The sequence below is a fragment of the Urocampus carinirostris genome, chromosome 10, assembly GCF_059441175.1.
Source record: "Urocampus carinirostris isolate Australia breed hairy pipefish chromosome 10, RoL_Ucar_1.0, whole genome shotgun sequence".
Lineage (NCBI taxonomy): Eukaryota > Metazoa > Chordata > Actinopteri > Syngnathiformes > Syngnathidae > Urocampus > Urocampus carinirostris.
The window spans coordinates 16883853-16900485 of record NC_142358.1 but is presented as its reverse complement, the minus strand read 5'-3'; the positions used below and the strand labels follow the sequence as shown (position 1 = coordinate 16900485).

Here is a 16633-nt window from a genome sequence, read left to right as displayed (position 1 = left end):
CACATCACAAAGTAGAGGTATTCCTCTGTAGTTTAAACCCAAAGCCAAGAAAACATGTGTCTTACTTTGCAAACAGTATAGGCAGGTATGTCCTAACTGTAAGCCACGGGAAAAAAACTGTAGCTTTTTGGAGGATGCGCAATATAAGGCACAAAATACTGTACATTTGAACAGAACCCAACTCCGATGCAGATAGGAGTCTTTCCTTTCAGGGCGCCTGGCGATATTCCTCCACGTTTGTTTGCGAGCCGACGCGATCGCCCCGCACTTTGTGTCACCTTGACAGCACAGAATCAGCATGAAATTCTCCAATCGTTCTCTGCTGATCTCTCATTAGCATAGTTAAGATATCTAACTGTGTCAGACATGAGGCGCGCACGCATGCACACGCAGTCCTTACCCCCAGCTGTAAGCTGTCAGTTCCTCTTATCTGCACGACACATACGCACATATGCATGCACCCGCGTTTGCTCGTGCACGCAAGCAAAGTGCTCTTTTCGCTGGCATGCTGATGAGCGTCGCCCGCGTCTCTTGGCTGCCTGTCACCAGTCTGCCACCCATGAGCACCAATCAGATGTGATTGGCTTGAGTGACAGGGCTCTCTTCATCACACTGACAGTTAACCCTGCTGTGTATTTTGGAAGATGGCTCCAGAAAATGTTCCTTTTTCTTCTGTTTCCACTCTTTTTTTTTGCATTAGACTTTTCCACGTTTCTTGGCATATGTGAATGCTTTCAAGCCCATTATATAGAATTGAGTCGCTTTGATCAAGCATTAGTGGCTATTCTCTTGATTGCAACTTCGAATCGACAAAATCGATAAAAATCGATATTTTAAAGCGTCTGCAACTAATTAGATCTATGCAAATTAGAGTGCGCACTGTTTCGTTGTGACGCTGGGAATTTTTGTACTGCTTTAGTATAGTAAAAAAAATAATGATAACGGCATGTTTAACTCTACCCAAGGGGCAAGTTTTTGAGCGTATATCATTTTCATATTGGCCATATTTATGATATTCTAAAATTTCACCCCCAAAAACAAATTTGTTGACAACGTTTTGATTAAGGGGTTTGTTTACATTTTCTATTATTTATTTTTTGTGGATAAATTTACACAAATTAAAATGTATTGCTTTTTTTGTATGATAAGTCCAAATGTATGTAATATGATCTGTGGATAAGGTGGTAGGAAAAGCGTATCTTACATATTTGCAGGTGTATAGCATACATTTCTATGCATTTTTTTTAATATCAAGAGAATTGACAAGCACTTTTTTTTTTTATTGTTTTATATCATAGAATATTTATTTTGTGCTTTCGTTTATCCGTCCAAAATTTCAATATTTTAATAAATAGGAGGGAAATTAGAAGTCCGATTCATAGACTAATCTGAAAAATAATCGACCTGGTTCATCTATTATGAATTTACACATTGGTTGCAGCCATGATTGCAACGTAATATCTGATTGGTCCCCTGTTGATACTGCATCAAATATGTCGTTCATTTGCATGCTCAGATTTAAGAACAAAACTTAATTATGTCTCTGTACATGCCACAGGTTTAAAAAGCCCAAAAAATAAATAATTACCAACAGTGTGGGGAATTTGGCATTGACACCTTTGGCAGCAGAACACAATTGGCTTCGTGCCCCCACACACCTGACACAGTTTCAGGTGCACCATTTTCTGTATTGCCTAAATTTTTTTACGCTTTGTGTTTTTGGCTCATATGACCATCCAAAATGGCGGTTTTGAAGACAAGCACATATTTTCTACTTTGCCCAAAAACATGCGAATAAGGGCTGCGTCGTATGATGGACCAAATTGCATTCGCTCAATATCATTCCTCGAGGATTAAAGGAAACTTGAGCGACCTCACAATAAAACCGAAAGACGCGAACAGAGTAGTGTAGAGTTTCTGATAGATAACTTCTTCTGCTGTTCAGTTCAGATGTATACATTGAGGACTTGATTTGTGGGTGAAAAAGTTGAAATAACGAATGTTGTAAATACTGAAAGAAATACTGTCAAAACTTTTGTTTTGCTCCTGCTGGGTTGCAAGATAGGTATCAATTATGTTTGCAAAAACATTGACTAATTTCTGTTTAAAAGGGCGCCATAAATATTTCAAGAGGTCATCACGGTGTTTTGTATTTGGAGCATATGCGGTGTAAAAAGACTAGCTCGCCTTTTCCCTCTGTGCCGCCTCGAATAAAAAAAGAATAGGTCGCTCTGTATTCAAACACAGTGTTTAAAATGTGGCATAAAAATAGCAGCTTGCAGTCTAGAATTTACGGTAATTTAAAAACTCACACCTTCCAATGTAGCATTTGAATTGAATTAGATAAAAGGAAATTTAATGTTCTTTTCATTTCTAGCTCCTGGTCTTTACTTGATTGCTATGGGGCTGAGATGGTGCATAATGATAATGACCACCGTTGTAAGTGGCGATCCCATAGAATTTTTTTTTTTTTTTAATTGATACATACTCAATTCCTAGTATTATTCTTTCTACACAAAAGTGTGGTTGTCTCTAAAATCTAAATATTTTTGACAGATCTTTTTAACAATATTATTTCAATATAAAAGTAAAACACAATTTTAAGTGCTAAATAGCTGGCCAGTCATAATCATAACAGAAATTGTAAAAAATTCAAATTCAAATGTTGCCGCAGAATCTGTGTTACAACATGACAATAGCTACTGCTCACCCAGGATAACAACACATGCTAACATCACCTACATTAACAATCTCATTATCTGAAATCTCTGCTGCTCACCAACTCAGATTTATCCCTCCATATTGTTTTATTGTCTAGTATTTTTCGTTTAACAAAGGTTTTCTTGGTTGAAATGCATTTAAATGTTGCTTAAAACATGTCCTGTTGAGTTAATAAATATGTCAAGAATTTGACCTGGATTAACAGATAGATTAAATTTTAAAACGTAGAGTGTTAACTGAACATTTTAATTACATTTTTGTATTCTACTTATTATTATGCGTTCAATACAATTCAAACTCGGCTGTTAGTGCAAAGTATTTGTCTTTGTCAGTTATATGGTTGTGCAAATGATGACTTTGCAACTGGTCTGAGGTTGTATTAATTCACTCGACATTGTGTTATTAGGTGTTTTAAAATATGAACACCATCCCGAAATTGATACATGCTTTCCTTTATAACAATAGCCAGAAAGAGTGTCATGGAAAGAACTGCCTTGCCTATAGGAAAAAAAAGTTTCCTAAAGCTGCTGTAAACTTGCCATTGTTCTATTCCATACCAAGTATAATTTGAAACAGCTCGAGGCCATCAACATTTGACAGCTTTGGCTTTCCCGTTTCTGTTCGCGCATCCTTCCCTTGCTAATTGACAGTGAGGCAGAAAATTGCCACATGGAAGAACTTTTTCTGTTACAGGATGCAGTTCAGCGCCAAATTGAAAAGCTTTACGATCGTCTCTGTCGCTTTGCGACACCTTAAAGCGGATAAACTAAATGAAGTGACTTAAGAAGCATCTTGTTTATTGTAGGGTAGATACAAGAAAAAAAGCTTTCCCCCCAACCTCAACGTTCAGTATCCACCACTGAAGAATTTTCTTTATCATTGGTGTCAGTCTAAACTAGTCAGCAACAGCAATGACTTTTCAACACATCATACCATTATAACGCCAGCACTCGCCCTATTGTTCGTCCTTGACGATACTAGGAGATCTCTGTAGGGATAGAAAGGTCACGGTCAGCGTCAAAATAATGTTCGCGCAGCTGCTAGAAATTCATCGCCTTGCTCAAGGACACCTCAAGGGGGGCACTCGCTGGCTCTCACGGGGCACGCTGAATGCGGTTATTGCGTTTTTGTAATCTGCTTTGCGCCTCGCGCTAAATGTTGCACGCGCTCTCTTGTGGCAGATCCTGTACCTGCGCTGGAGCTGGCTCAGCAGCTGCAGCTGAAGCTCCAGAGGATGCACGACATTGAAACTGAGAATACCAAACTTCGAGAGACACTGGAGGACTACAACAAAGAGTTCGCAGAGGTTAAAAACCAAGGTTAGAGGAAAATGTGGATGTTTTCATGTGGATATATATCTTCTTGATGTCATCCTCTTTTTTTAAATCTGTAAAATACAGAGTGCAGCAAGCAAGAACTCCTATAATTAAGTCCTCTATTTGGATACATTAATTTCCCTTTTAGATTTAGCTTTGTTGCTACACTAGTGTAGCATACAAAATGAAGGGCAACTAAAAATGTGTTTTGTCATACTAATATTCAGAAATAATCTTCCCAAAGAATTTTGTGATCCTTTGTGGGTAGATAGTCTAGAAGGGTCCGGGAGCATACCCGGCGTGTGTCGCATTGCCCAATAAATCCCGGCGTTCACAATTTAAAATGTTTAGAAAACGTATAAGATATTGGGTAAACGTATAATTTGAAAGCTATGTTTTTGTAACGCGCAACCTATTGGTGATAGGAATTCCGGTTCTTTTTAGTGAACTGGCTCTTTCAGCTTAGCTCCCAAACGGCTCTTCAGATTTTTGTTGTGGCTTCAACTAATATACTACCAATTATAATGTATTATGTATCAAATGAATGAATACAAATGTATTTTACTACCATATTATACGAGCCTTTATTTTTTTACACTCTAAAGTGATCTTTTTAACTAATATAAACTTTTTTATATCGAGTAACTTAAAAGTCAAGCAACACGGAATTCCTGTAAAACAAACACACACACAAAAAATAACTGTTCAGTGCTATAAAAAATCCTGAATACAAGAACTTTAAATTATTTACAATTCAACTTCTAACCAATGTGGACTGAAAAAACACAGAACCTCTGAAAAACACGCAAAAATACAAAACGTCTATAACAAAAACACAAATAACCTTAGTCTACTGAATATTAGCTTTTAGGAACAAAGTCCTAAGCTTTGAGAGACTGATTCTGATTCTTCTCAATGATAGACAATGCACATGGTTTTTAAACCATTCATATAAATAAAAGGAGTCCAAATAAGGGATCATTTTCCTGCTTAAATTCATTTTTTAAAATTTACTTTTTGTCCTCCGTATTTGAATCTTAGTCGTTCCTTTGCTCATTGTGCTGCAGCTACCAGATAATCTATAACAAACGGATAACCGTTTTGGATCACTTTATAATATAGTATATATATTATATCATATGAAACCCGTTTTTTCGAATTGATTGATTGATTGATACAATAATTGACATTTTAATCTGGTATTAAAATAATTGTTTGGTGCCTGCCAAGTCTTGTAGGAAGGATACCTTAACCTGGTTTTCTTGTTCCAAAATGTATAGTTGATTGCTAAATTAACACTCGCCTAACTGTTAGGATTGGGCTTGGCACACACATTGAAAAAAGGAGGGTTGAGAAGGAGAACAATTTCTTTTCACAACACATGAAAGTGATGAAAAGCAAAAGTATCACCAGGGAGCCTGTTAATCAGATTTTGAAATAAATAATCTATCCCGACATCACAAGCAAGTTGAGAGCCGTGTGCCACTTTGAATTACGGCTTTATAAATCTTGAGTGTGATTTGGAAATGGTTGCAATTATAATTAAAAATAGATGGCCCGACAAGTCTAGGAAAATGTGGATTGAATTAAGTGTTTTCTTTCCTTCTGCTATTGCACTTGTAACTTCCCAGCATGGACAACTCACTATGTTGATAATATTTTTACAGTGGAGGGAAACCTGCACGGCGGACATTTTCAATCCACATTTGGAAATATTTGAAAACGTGTGCATTATTAAAATCACAAAATGTACCAGGTTTTACTCTTCCAATTAGGTTTTCAGGGGGAAAGAACATGTGGCTCTTACTCATGAATAAAAAACGACAGGCTACCTCGGGGTAAAGAAGGATGGAAAAAGTGACAAAGGCGGAGATGAGCGAGAAGGAGTTGTAAAAGTGGATTAATTTTAAAGTCCAGGGGAGGGGGTAGCCGGGTGGGGAGACTCGCAGGAGGAAACGGGGAATGTTTTGGAATCTCCCTTTTTCTGAGCGAGGGTTAATTGGAGCAGCTCGATAGCGGCAGGGTTCCATTCTGCCATTGATTTTTCTGTTCCCTCATCCTTTATCCCTCCTCCCCGCCCCAATTGATGGGGGATATTTAAACCCCAAAACACAGCGTAGAACTCCCACTCGCAGTTCACGCACATACGCACTGAGATCCGCATGCACGCACACACGTACAAATAGTGCAGGGGCCATTGATCCTTGCAACCTAAATGTTTAAAGTTCAGTTAAGCAGTTAAGAGGTAAGAGGGCTCTGAGGGGACTCTCCTTTATTGATTATGTGTCAGAGTAGTGAGACCGGAGTTTAAATCACACGCGCCACGTGCACATACACGCACACACGCTTGCTAAGAGCCCTCACTCAAAGACTGCTATGCTCTTTATCACTGTCTCAGGCGTTTATATCTTTCTCGGAGAAATCCGCACACATACACAAGAGGCCTATTTATTACTCCAGTTATGTGTTAGATTTATTTCCGGGCCGCCCAGCGCAGAAATCAGCCGTCAGCGGGTTATGGGGTTTCAGCGCTAATGCGGTCCTAATGAATACAGCGGATCTGCTCTCCGAGAGCACGAGCCTGTCTTCTGGTTGCGCTTTGGTTGGAAAAGGCCAGATGGGAGAATACGGAGCTTGTGTGGCAGGTCCTGGTCCCTTGCAACTGGGGAAAGACTTGCTTCTATGTATACAATAAGTAGGCTTGCAAAGACTTGATGGACAATTTGAGGAACAAAAATGCAAAAATTAAGTATATACAAAATCGGTAGATAAAATACAATAAACACCATGTTTTCCGCATTATAATGTGTGACTAAAAATTGTATGATAATGAGAAGAGACCTAGTGCATTTTCACGTGTCCTCCGAATCCCTAGTGGTTTAGTGATTAGGATGTGGCGCTTTCCCTGCCGGGATCCAGGTTTAAATCCCATTGCATCTAATATTATGCAATTGCATACAACTACCCATGCCCTTAGCGGCCTAATATTTGGATTTAGAGTCCATCCCCGTTGCCATCATTGTTATGCAATTGGGGTCAGTGATAACATTTTATCAACGGATTAATAACTGCAAAAATATGGCAACACATTTCCAATTTTTTACGCATATAAGGTGCACCTGGTCACAAGGCATACCTTCAAATGTGTGGCCAGTTTGTGTTTTTTGGGTGGGCCTTTGAATACCGTATAATGAAATAATAAGTACACACAATATTTTCATGACCATACGGCACACTGTACAGAAAGGTTACGTGTGCTGTATTTAACATACATATTAGGCGCACCTGATAACAGAGTGTAGACCTTTTATACTATACATACCTTCACACTTCTTTCAGCATTCTAATGGTGTCCTCTACTACTCCCGCCTGACTAGAGCATATGGATCAGATTCAAAACTATGTTTTGTTGCTCTTTAACGATGACAAAACATATTTTGAATCTGAAATGAAAAAAAAAAAATCATTTGAAATGAACATGGTGAACTCCAGTTTTTAAAAATTCTGATTTGTAAATAAATGTACAAACCTAATCTCACCTCATATAAAATTACTCTGCAAGAAATTGTATTTTATTCTGAAGACCCGTGCATTAAATAAATGCATTAAAACACGTTATTTGACTTAAGGGGTGGTGTAAAACGTTTCTTGGGTTGTACAATTTGCGTTTAAGTTTCATGCTGTGATGTATTTTGCCCTAATTTTTAAATATTTTTAAAACAAATTATTATTTCCGTATTTATTTCTAAACGTTTGCACTTTTCCCTCCGTTGAAAGAAGCCTCTAAATACAATGGAACTACACATTTCCCTGATAATTTCTGATCTTTGTGTTTATTTTCCAATGTGCTCACATCCATGTATAATTAAAGAAACCGCCCCGCTTGTTAGCCTGTAGGTCTGCAAGCGTCATCCAAACGTCAACATTCGATTTTGCTGTCTCTTTACTTAAGCTACGTGTCTGGCACAAATATTAAACCAACTCTTTGAAACAACAATAAAACAGCAGACAGTAATTCATATGTAACAAATGACTAATAATAGTGGCATCCTAATGAGTTGAGAGAATCTGAGATGGGCCTCTGATGTGTCTCCAAGGCAGAAACACAAGGAAATAACAGCACAATAGCTGTTGAGTTGATCCAGAATTAAGAAAAAAAAGCCTTACCTTTAGTTAATGCACGTTTTTTCCAGACTGCCCAATATACAGTAAAGATTGTGGTTGTGAAAATATTCGCCCCACCCCCCTCGCCCATTTCTTTTGTTGCTCCTGCGTCCACTTTTATTGTGTTTTATTGCATTTGCCGACTTCAGTGTTGAGCAGTGTGATTCCCTCTTGCAGAGGTCACCATTAAGGCCTTGAAGGAAAAGATCCGCGAGTATGAGCAGTCGCTGAAGAACCAAGCGGAGAACTTGGCACAAGAAACGCAACTCCAGTTACACAATGACTATGCAGAGAAGGAGAGGTGGGTGTGCGCCTTTTAGTGAAGCGAATCATTGGATGATGATCTTATTTTTATTAGATTTCACAGTGCGGTCTTTTTTTTCTTTTAAGCAAAAAAATCCCCAGCATTCCATCTTTATTGGTTTAATCAACCTATTTGGGTTGCATTCCTCAATGCTACAGCTCTTTCATATGATCAGCGAATTAAAAAATAAAACAATGGCTGATTTCTCCCATGGTTGCACCACTTACCTTGATTTGAATCGGCTACCTCGGACTGCCATTTTCTGTCTTCACTGCGAACTATTCCAGCCATTCCATCTGGATTTTAACATTACAGTTGGGGCGTTTTATTAGTTCAGACCAGAATGAAATCCTTGAAATAACCTAATTTGATATGCTTAAGATTAGCAGTTATAATTAATTGTAATGGGCCACTTCCACGTTGAAAAAAATACCCATTCTGATTTCTGTTTTATATGGTGATTTGTGTCAGGAACACTGGACCCTTGTGCGGGCAGTAATGAATGATAAGTAACACATTGCCTTCAGATATTTTATTAATGTGGAGTGTTATCTTGTGATGTCACATTAAGTCAAATTTGTCAAAGAGATGTTAAATGTGGTTATTCTGGTTAGGGTTTTTGCTATTTTACTGTTAAAGGGGAGTTACTAAAAAAAAAAAGTCTCATGCGTCTTGTGCCTTTAATTTCACACAAAAGAAACCAATGCTCCTGAGGAAAAACACTGTTTTTAACAATGAATGTGTCTGTTCCCTTTTTATTGAATGAATGAATGCCTGCTTTTGAAGTGTAAGCGTGGTGGGGACAAAAATGTACACAGGGTGGTTTGATCTTAAATCCAAATTCCTAGTCTTAAAGCTGTAAGGCACTTTTAAATGGATTTATTTTCATGGTAAAAAATAACTAGTTATCATGTATATACATAAAACTTTTGAACATTAATCACGCGTCCCTCTAATTATTGTCCACCCTGTGATTATAATGTAATTGGCCTCTAGCGCTTTCAGTGAGAATTTAACACAGTTTTTGCTGTCAAAATAGACTGAAACAGTGCTTTGTTTCAAATGAAAGACTATATTTTCTTTTTTTAACAGAAGAGTTAAAGCAGGCCTAAATCTTGTTAACCTTTTAAACTCAATTAGGCAGCTTACAAGTGTTAACTCAACATTTAAAGAAGCTCTTAAAATAAAAGCAGACAGTATGCCAACACACACGTATAATACGCTGTTAGCAGATAAGTTATTTACCTCGGGTTTAATATATTAAAAAATAATATCCGTGGTGACCAACTGCTCTAGATTCTCCACAACTAGTTATTTTTTTTAGTTACAAATCCTTTTCTTATCCCAACGTTTCATAAAACAATACATTTTTATAATTATTATTTCAAGTGGGAATATGACTACACTTACAAACCTAAATTATTTTTCTTGTATTTTATTCACATCAATTTTAAAATACATTAGATGGAGATAGTCTTAATTCATTTTCTGGGTGGCTAGACGTTATTCAAGTAACATAAACCTTAAAAGAATGAATTATTGATTATGTATAGTAAACATATCGAGTTGACATATGTTACATAAAAGTGAAAATCCACAAACAAACCAAAAATTGAAGTGAATCAAACAGATATGGGAAATCTATTTCTCACATCTAACAATACAAAGATGTGATCCAAAGTGAAATCACACAGTTTAATATTAATATACGGACTCGACCCTGTGTATGACAGAAGCAAGTTAATTTTAAAATCCGAGTGTGCAGGCCACAGGTATTTTTATGTTTCATTCATTCATTCATTTATTCAAGAAGATTTTCAAAAGTTGGTTCTCTGGTTGTCGCTCTAAGCCAATGTACAGTGGTACAAACTCTATTCAATAATTGCAAGTATACTTTCCTACTTTTTGGGTTATTCAAACACTCATTAAGAACAAAATTCAGCTCACTCAACTTAGGACAAACTAGAGTATTAACTATTTAATTGTCTTGCTCTCATAACTGCCGTTAACCATGAGCTCATTGCGTCATTTTAAGACCTACAGACCGAGATGAGTTGTCCCGTTTGCATTTCCTGTACGTCAGTGTTTTATAGCCCCCTTCCTGTCAGATCGAGGGCCCACTTCCTGCCTGAAGGGGGGAGTTGGTAAATGGATGGCACCTCAGATACGTGGTTCTTCAAGGAGCAGGCAAAGGAGGGAGATGAAAGGATGAAGCTGAGGGCAGGGGGGAAAATGGAGATGACAGGAGGAACAGCTCTGCAGGAAATGGGGGTAGTGGATCAAAGAAGTGCCATAAAGACCCTCTTTGTGCTAGATTATTGATGTTTTTACACGCGGCGGCAATTTCTCTGCAGAGACTAACTTTTTTATATGCTAAGAATGAATCTATTTTATCCTTGTGGTTTTTGTAGGCCCCCGTCTGCTTCCTCGACGCTCCTCGCCCCCGCCCCTGGGTGCTGAGTGCCCCAGTGGCTAGACATTCCTCTCTAATAGGGCATCTTAATGAGGAGTGGGAGCTTTTGGACGGATATTTAGTTAGAAAAAAAAAAGGGGGGGGGGGGCATTTTAGAATCGGTGGGAAAATAAAGAAGTGTAACCCCAGGAATTACTGACGCTCTTCGTTCATTTTTACCATGACATTTGTCTGCTTTGGTAGGAAACTCCAGGAGAGCCAAGACTCCATGTCGTCACGGTTGGAAGAGGCCGAGCACAAGGCCCAGTCTCTCCAGACAGGTAACCAGCCCCTAAGCGACCTGAGAATTCCAACGCTGTTTTCTGTTGGATGTGATTTTCACTTAAGTCCTAACAATGTTTTCGCAGCACTTGAAACAACTCAGGCCGAGCTCTTTGATTTGAAGACAAAATACGATGAGGAATCTTCTGCAAAGTACGTGCCATCACCTCTTCCACCATTACATTGTCGTTCTGTTTAGTGCACCTCTTTGCCTGGAAACTCCCAGCTCTGCAAACAGCTGGATCTTTTCCCACTAGGCTCAGCCGGCCTTAAAATCCCGGCATTACATATGCACTGTAAATACTGACAGGGACTATGATGTGTTCTGCAGCCGCAGCATTTCCTGGTCCTTTATTTGTGTCATAGCATTCCCCAGCTTGCATTGCAATCACAAACTAAGTAAAACATTATCTGGAGGGTGAGGAAGGGCAGTGTGAGCACAGATGTGAACACAAATATCTAAATCGGTTACAATTTGGCAGGGTGATCAAATACTGGATTTTTATGTGATCGCCCGATGGCCTCAATCACGTCTTTTTAGATTTATTTTTTAAATAACACATTTTCATTGAACGGGAGTTGCCACTTATAACATTACACTATGAAACATTCTTTCTTTACGCAATACTTTTGTTACATAGTTGTTTTTAAAGGTGGTGTCTGCAACTTGAAATGTTGCTTCTTTCTGAAGCCATCTCCTCGCTTAGTCATGATTGGCTCCTCAGTCCGATCATTTCTCTAGTACTGATATACTCTTCTTTTTTAGCTTTTTGGGGGTTTGGGATGGCGTTGGAAAATGTATCGGAAGTGGGCTTATTCCTACTTTTACTATTTTTAGGCTACAATATCAAAGAAACAGGAACAAACATGAAAACACGATTTACTCTTTCTACCCTCCCCTTTATTGCTTTTTTATGTGTTGCAAGTCCTGGAACAGCTGTGAGAAAAGTAAAATAAAAGCAGATAGGCACAGAGAGAAAAGAAATACAAATGCTTTTTTAACTCAGTTGGGCATTGTTAAGTTTGTGTTAATAGAGAAAATATTCTACTTTCAACTTTTTAATGACACCTTAAATAACGCACCCCAGCTTTAAAGAACATTGTTGGCATAATCGTTTTCCCTAATGTTGGGGCGGCAGTAGCTCAGGAGGTAAAGCGCTCGATCAAGAGGTCGCAGGTTCGATTCGTTGGGCAGTCCTTGGGCAAGACACTCAATCCCTAATGCCCCGATGAGCATGTACTTTCCTTGCATGGCTGACGCTGCTATCGGTTAGTTAGCGTGTGTAAAAGGGAAAGTGTGAAGCACATTGTAAAGCGCTTTGGGAGGTCTTCAGTGACTTGAAAAGCACTATATAAATGCAGACCATTTACTACTGTTATCTCGGATCATTATTTAGTTACATTTGAGGTGCTAGCTAAATGTAGTGTTAAAAAAGCTGAAGGATTTAGCGGACGCAATATAAGCACTGGCACAGTTTCTGAGCTCTTTGAACTCCTTCCTGGAGCAGTTGTGTCCTTTCCTTCATACAATGGCTCGATTGACTCACTCATGAATGAGTTCAATACTACCCTGACTAGTGTCCTGGATTCAATAGCGCCCATAAAGCAAAAATCACGACCTAAAAGCCTACGATCTGAGAGTGCCGGTCTTCTGGTGATCCCAAGAGCAAAGAAGTGTTCTGCTGGTTCGAGAGCATTCTCCATCCGGGCACCGGTGCTGTGGAATGCTCTTCCCCCTGAGATCCGATCTGCAACCTCAGTGGAAATGTTTAAATCTAAGCTTAAAACTCACTTCTACTCCATAGCATATGAATAACCTACTCCTCTCGTCGGCTGAAAAATAGTCTGTGTAATATAGTGTAATAATCTGTGAAGCCCTTTGAGACTCTTCGTGAATTAGGGCTATACAAATAAAAATGACTTGACTTGACATTCACATTTACATGTTTTGGTAGTTAAACAAATTACTTGACGGAAAACGATTTTCTAAAACTATTTTTTTAAAAGCAAGTATACATGTAAGCCACTGCCCTGATTCTAGTTTAGTTACAGAGTCTTATTGGCCACTGGCTGACCATAACCTGGCTGTAAAGCTGTTTGCCCAACATTTACATTCAGCCACACAATCTCTCTTCTGAAATTTCCCCCTTAAGATACACACTCCCCTAACATAACTTCTTACAGAATTTATTTTAATTCAGAGTACTAGTACCGTCAAACTGTGTTGCACCAATGTCAGTTGGTTATAAAAAAAATGTCGGCTGTCGTTGGACTTGACATTATTTATTAACCCAGCCTAGAAGGACTGAACCCTACTGTACCTGTAAAATGTGAAGAACTTTTTACTTTGTTATTACTGTAATACAGATTAATTTCTAGCCTCTTTGTTTTTAAAATGGAAAAGGACAATATAAATATAATCATATACCAAGATGAAATCTTAATAATTACATAGTAATAGGCAATAGCTGTGAAAATAAAGGGCTAACCTAGAAAATGACAACCCATAAGTTTGAAAGAACCTTATTGGACCCAAAAAAAACATCAAATGTCTGGAGCCGCACAAAATAAAAATCCTTATATAAGCCTTATAAGGAAGGCAACACCTTATAAAGAAGGCAACACATACTGTATTCATTGGAAAACGTTAAGAAGGCTTGTGTCATGTTCTTTCTATAGAAACAACATATTTTTCCATCATTGAACATTTAAAAAAAAAAAAAAGCCATGGAGCTATTGCGGAGCGCCAAAGAGCTCCGTGGCGTTCCTAAGCTGCTGGTTGACGACCCCCAGTCTAACCTTTATATTAACTAGGCCAAATTATAATGCGCAAGCATCTTTGGCAACAGAATGTCTACAAGGGGTGCAGTAGATAATAAAAAATCCTATGAACTTCACAAAAGTTCCACACAGAACTATAAAATGAACTACTCCTGTACTTTCAGAAGGAATTCCTCATTCCTAAAGTATTTTTAACAACAACTCTGAACATGTACCACAAGCTTTCTGGTCCATTTTAAGAGTTCTTTTGTTTAAAACGAAAAAAATGCTTGTGATTCATGAAGGTTGTGACTGATGGGAGACCTCTGAGATCAGGTCGCTCCAATACTTAAGAAGCGACGATCCATCAGTATTGATCCTTCCCAGCGGTGGCGATGACAAAAACAGAAGCTTTTTCTTGTCGCCACCCCCAACTCTGTGAAGTGGCGGTTTGACATTCACACTGTCAGGTTACCTCGGGGGGAGGCGAGTAAAAGTGACCACTACGAACGTCACAAATCATCGGCAGAAATGTCAGTTACTCCGCGAAAAAAGAAAGACTACTCAAATGATTTGCCTCCAAGATGAGCTATAAAATGCTTTGGGGCGGCAGTAGCTCAGGAGGTAGAGTGCTTGTCTTGGGATCAAGGGATCCCAGTTCGAATCTCGGCTCGTCCGTGTTACATGTTGATGTGTCCTTGGGTAAGACACTGAACCCCTAATACCCCCAATAAGCAGGTTAGCGCCTTACATGGCTGCAAGGCCGCTATTGGGAAATGTGGAGCACATTGTAAAGCGCTTTGGGAAGTCATTGACTTGAAAAGCGCTATATAAATGCAGATCATTTAATTGTTTCTCGGAGAACTAATAATAAAAAAGATTAATTTCAACGTTTTCTTCAGCTCTCCCCCACCTTGGCCTAAAATCGCCCTGACTATCCATTAAGAGAGTTGTTGAATTGACTGGCTGTTACAAACAGATCGATCCAACTTCCTAGCATTTTTTTTTTTCTCCCTCTCCTACTTCTTCTTGCTAACACACTATCTTTTATCTGTTTATAAGAGGAAAAGTCCACAGTACAATGGTGCCAATCAATAACTTCTATAGACTATTTGCAAGTCACCCCTGCAGTTTCTGCCGCCAGCACCCAGATTGCACGCTTTCTATAATTTCTTTGCATTTTCGGCCCTCTTCTTGCCCCTTTTATGTAGCAAGGAAGCACATTTTCTGTTAAAGGATTCGTTTGCCTGCATAGGCTAATAAACACATGCCTGCCCTCATCCCTCGCGCACGTACACATTGAAACGCACACACACACGTTCACTCGTGAGCCTGAGGCAGTCAGGGTCCTTGACTATGTGGCGTGCTGTGATCTGAAATTTTAATGCAACGCTTTAAAGCACACACAAACCCTCTCTAACCCCCGCACCCTCCCAGTCCTTGGAGTCCTTCCCCCCCGTTTACTGCTTGGCTGAGCAAATCGCCAGTGTTTGGCTGAACACAACTTTTAACCCTTTGACTGCTTCACAGTTTGGCGCCGAAAAAAAGAAAAAGGACAAACGTGTACGTGTGCGAGCACACACACTTGGTTTGAACTTGCTGCTAAGGAGGCCATTGCGTGACAAATCTCTCGTCCTCTTGATGCGTTTGGGTAATCTGCCTTTTAAAACACACACACACATTCTGAGAATTTGTTCGATGTTGCAGTGCCCGGGACTGCAGCAGCTTCAGCAGGAAGTGGACCTACAGATGTAGTGTAGCCCCCCTCCTCTCTGCGTTGGCTCTTTGAGGGTCCCGCCTGGCTAGGTTTTACCCGTTTAGTCACTATTAAAGATTAATGATATATCGATCCGTGTGTGTGTGTGTGTGTGTGTGTGTGTGTGTGTAATGTACATGTTAGGGCTTGAGGGTCCATTTGAGGAGCAGAATTAAAGGTGATTAGGGAGCATTTTGTAGATATTTCCTGTTTGCATATAAAATACACACACGTGTTCGACAAAGTGGGCCAGAAGGTACACTCACTGTCACACTACCAGCTTCCTTTAAAGCCCCCTTGAAATCCCCAAGGTAACGCACTGTGAAAATGCAATGTGGAGAAGGGGCTGAGGAAAAAGAAGGGGAATGGAGTGGTGAAAGCTGCAAGGCAAAGAAAAAAAAGAACGCAAGCCAGGGTCTGAAGGCTACTGCAAGGAAGAAGGGATCAGAGTGTGATAGAAGGGGGGAAATGAAAAGCTAAATCGGGGAATATCCTGCTGGCTCTGAAGACATGGGTCGGAGGGGAGGGGGTTAGAAAGTGGAGGAGTTGAAGAAAAAGTAGAGCAGTAAACGTACAGTAGGGTGAAAGACCAATGAACTGTGGGAAGTACAGGTCAAAGCGCGAGTCAGCCCCAAGGTCATGTCATGAGGGATACAATAAATGATCTACCAATCAATTATCAAATGTATCGCCAATCATTCTCATAGACGATTAGTCGTCGAGGTATCCTTATGATCTAAAAGTCTCCTCAGCACTAATTATTAGCCACATTTTATTAACAAGTTGTTTGAATAAAATCAAAACACTTTGTTAATGTCAGTACTAAAATGTTAGTCTGTTGGTTGGAACCCTTAACCACGAGTGTCATAGTGGCACCA

General features: G+C 39.2%; 1 protein-coding gene across 3 annotated transcripts in view; it reads left to right on the top strand.

Moving 5' to 3' along the window:
• Positions 1 to 16633, top strand: part of LOC148357939 (homeobox protein cut-like 1) — a 125482-nt gene that overhangs the window by 71560 nt on the left and 37289 nt on the right. For all 3 annotated transcript variants that reach the window (XM_088344963.1, XM_088344964.1, XM_088344965.1), the window contains exons 5-8: positions 3903 to 4040; positions 8379 to 8502; positions 11162 to 11238; positions 11326 to 11392. In XM_088344963.1, coding sequence (XP_088201089.1) covers positions 3903 to 4040; positions 8379 to 8502; positions 11162 to 11238; positions 11326 to 11392 — 406 coding nt within the window. The remainder of the gene's footprint in view (positions 1 to 3902; positions 4041 to 8378; positions 8503 to 11161; positions 11239 to 11325; positions 11393 to 16633) is intronic.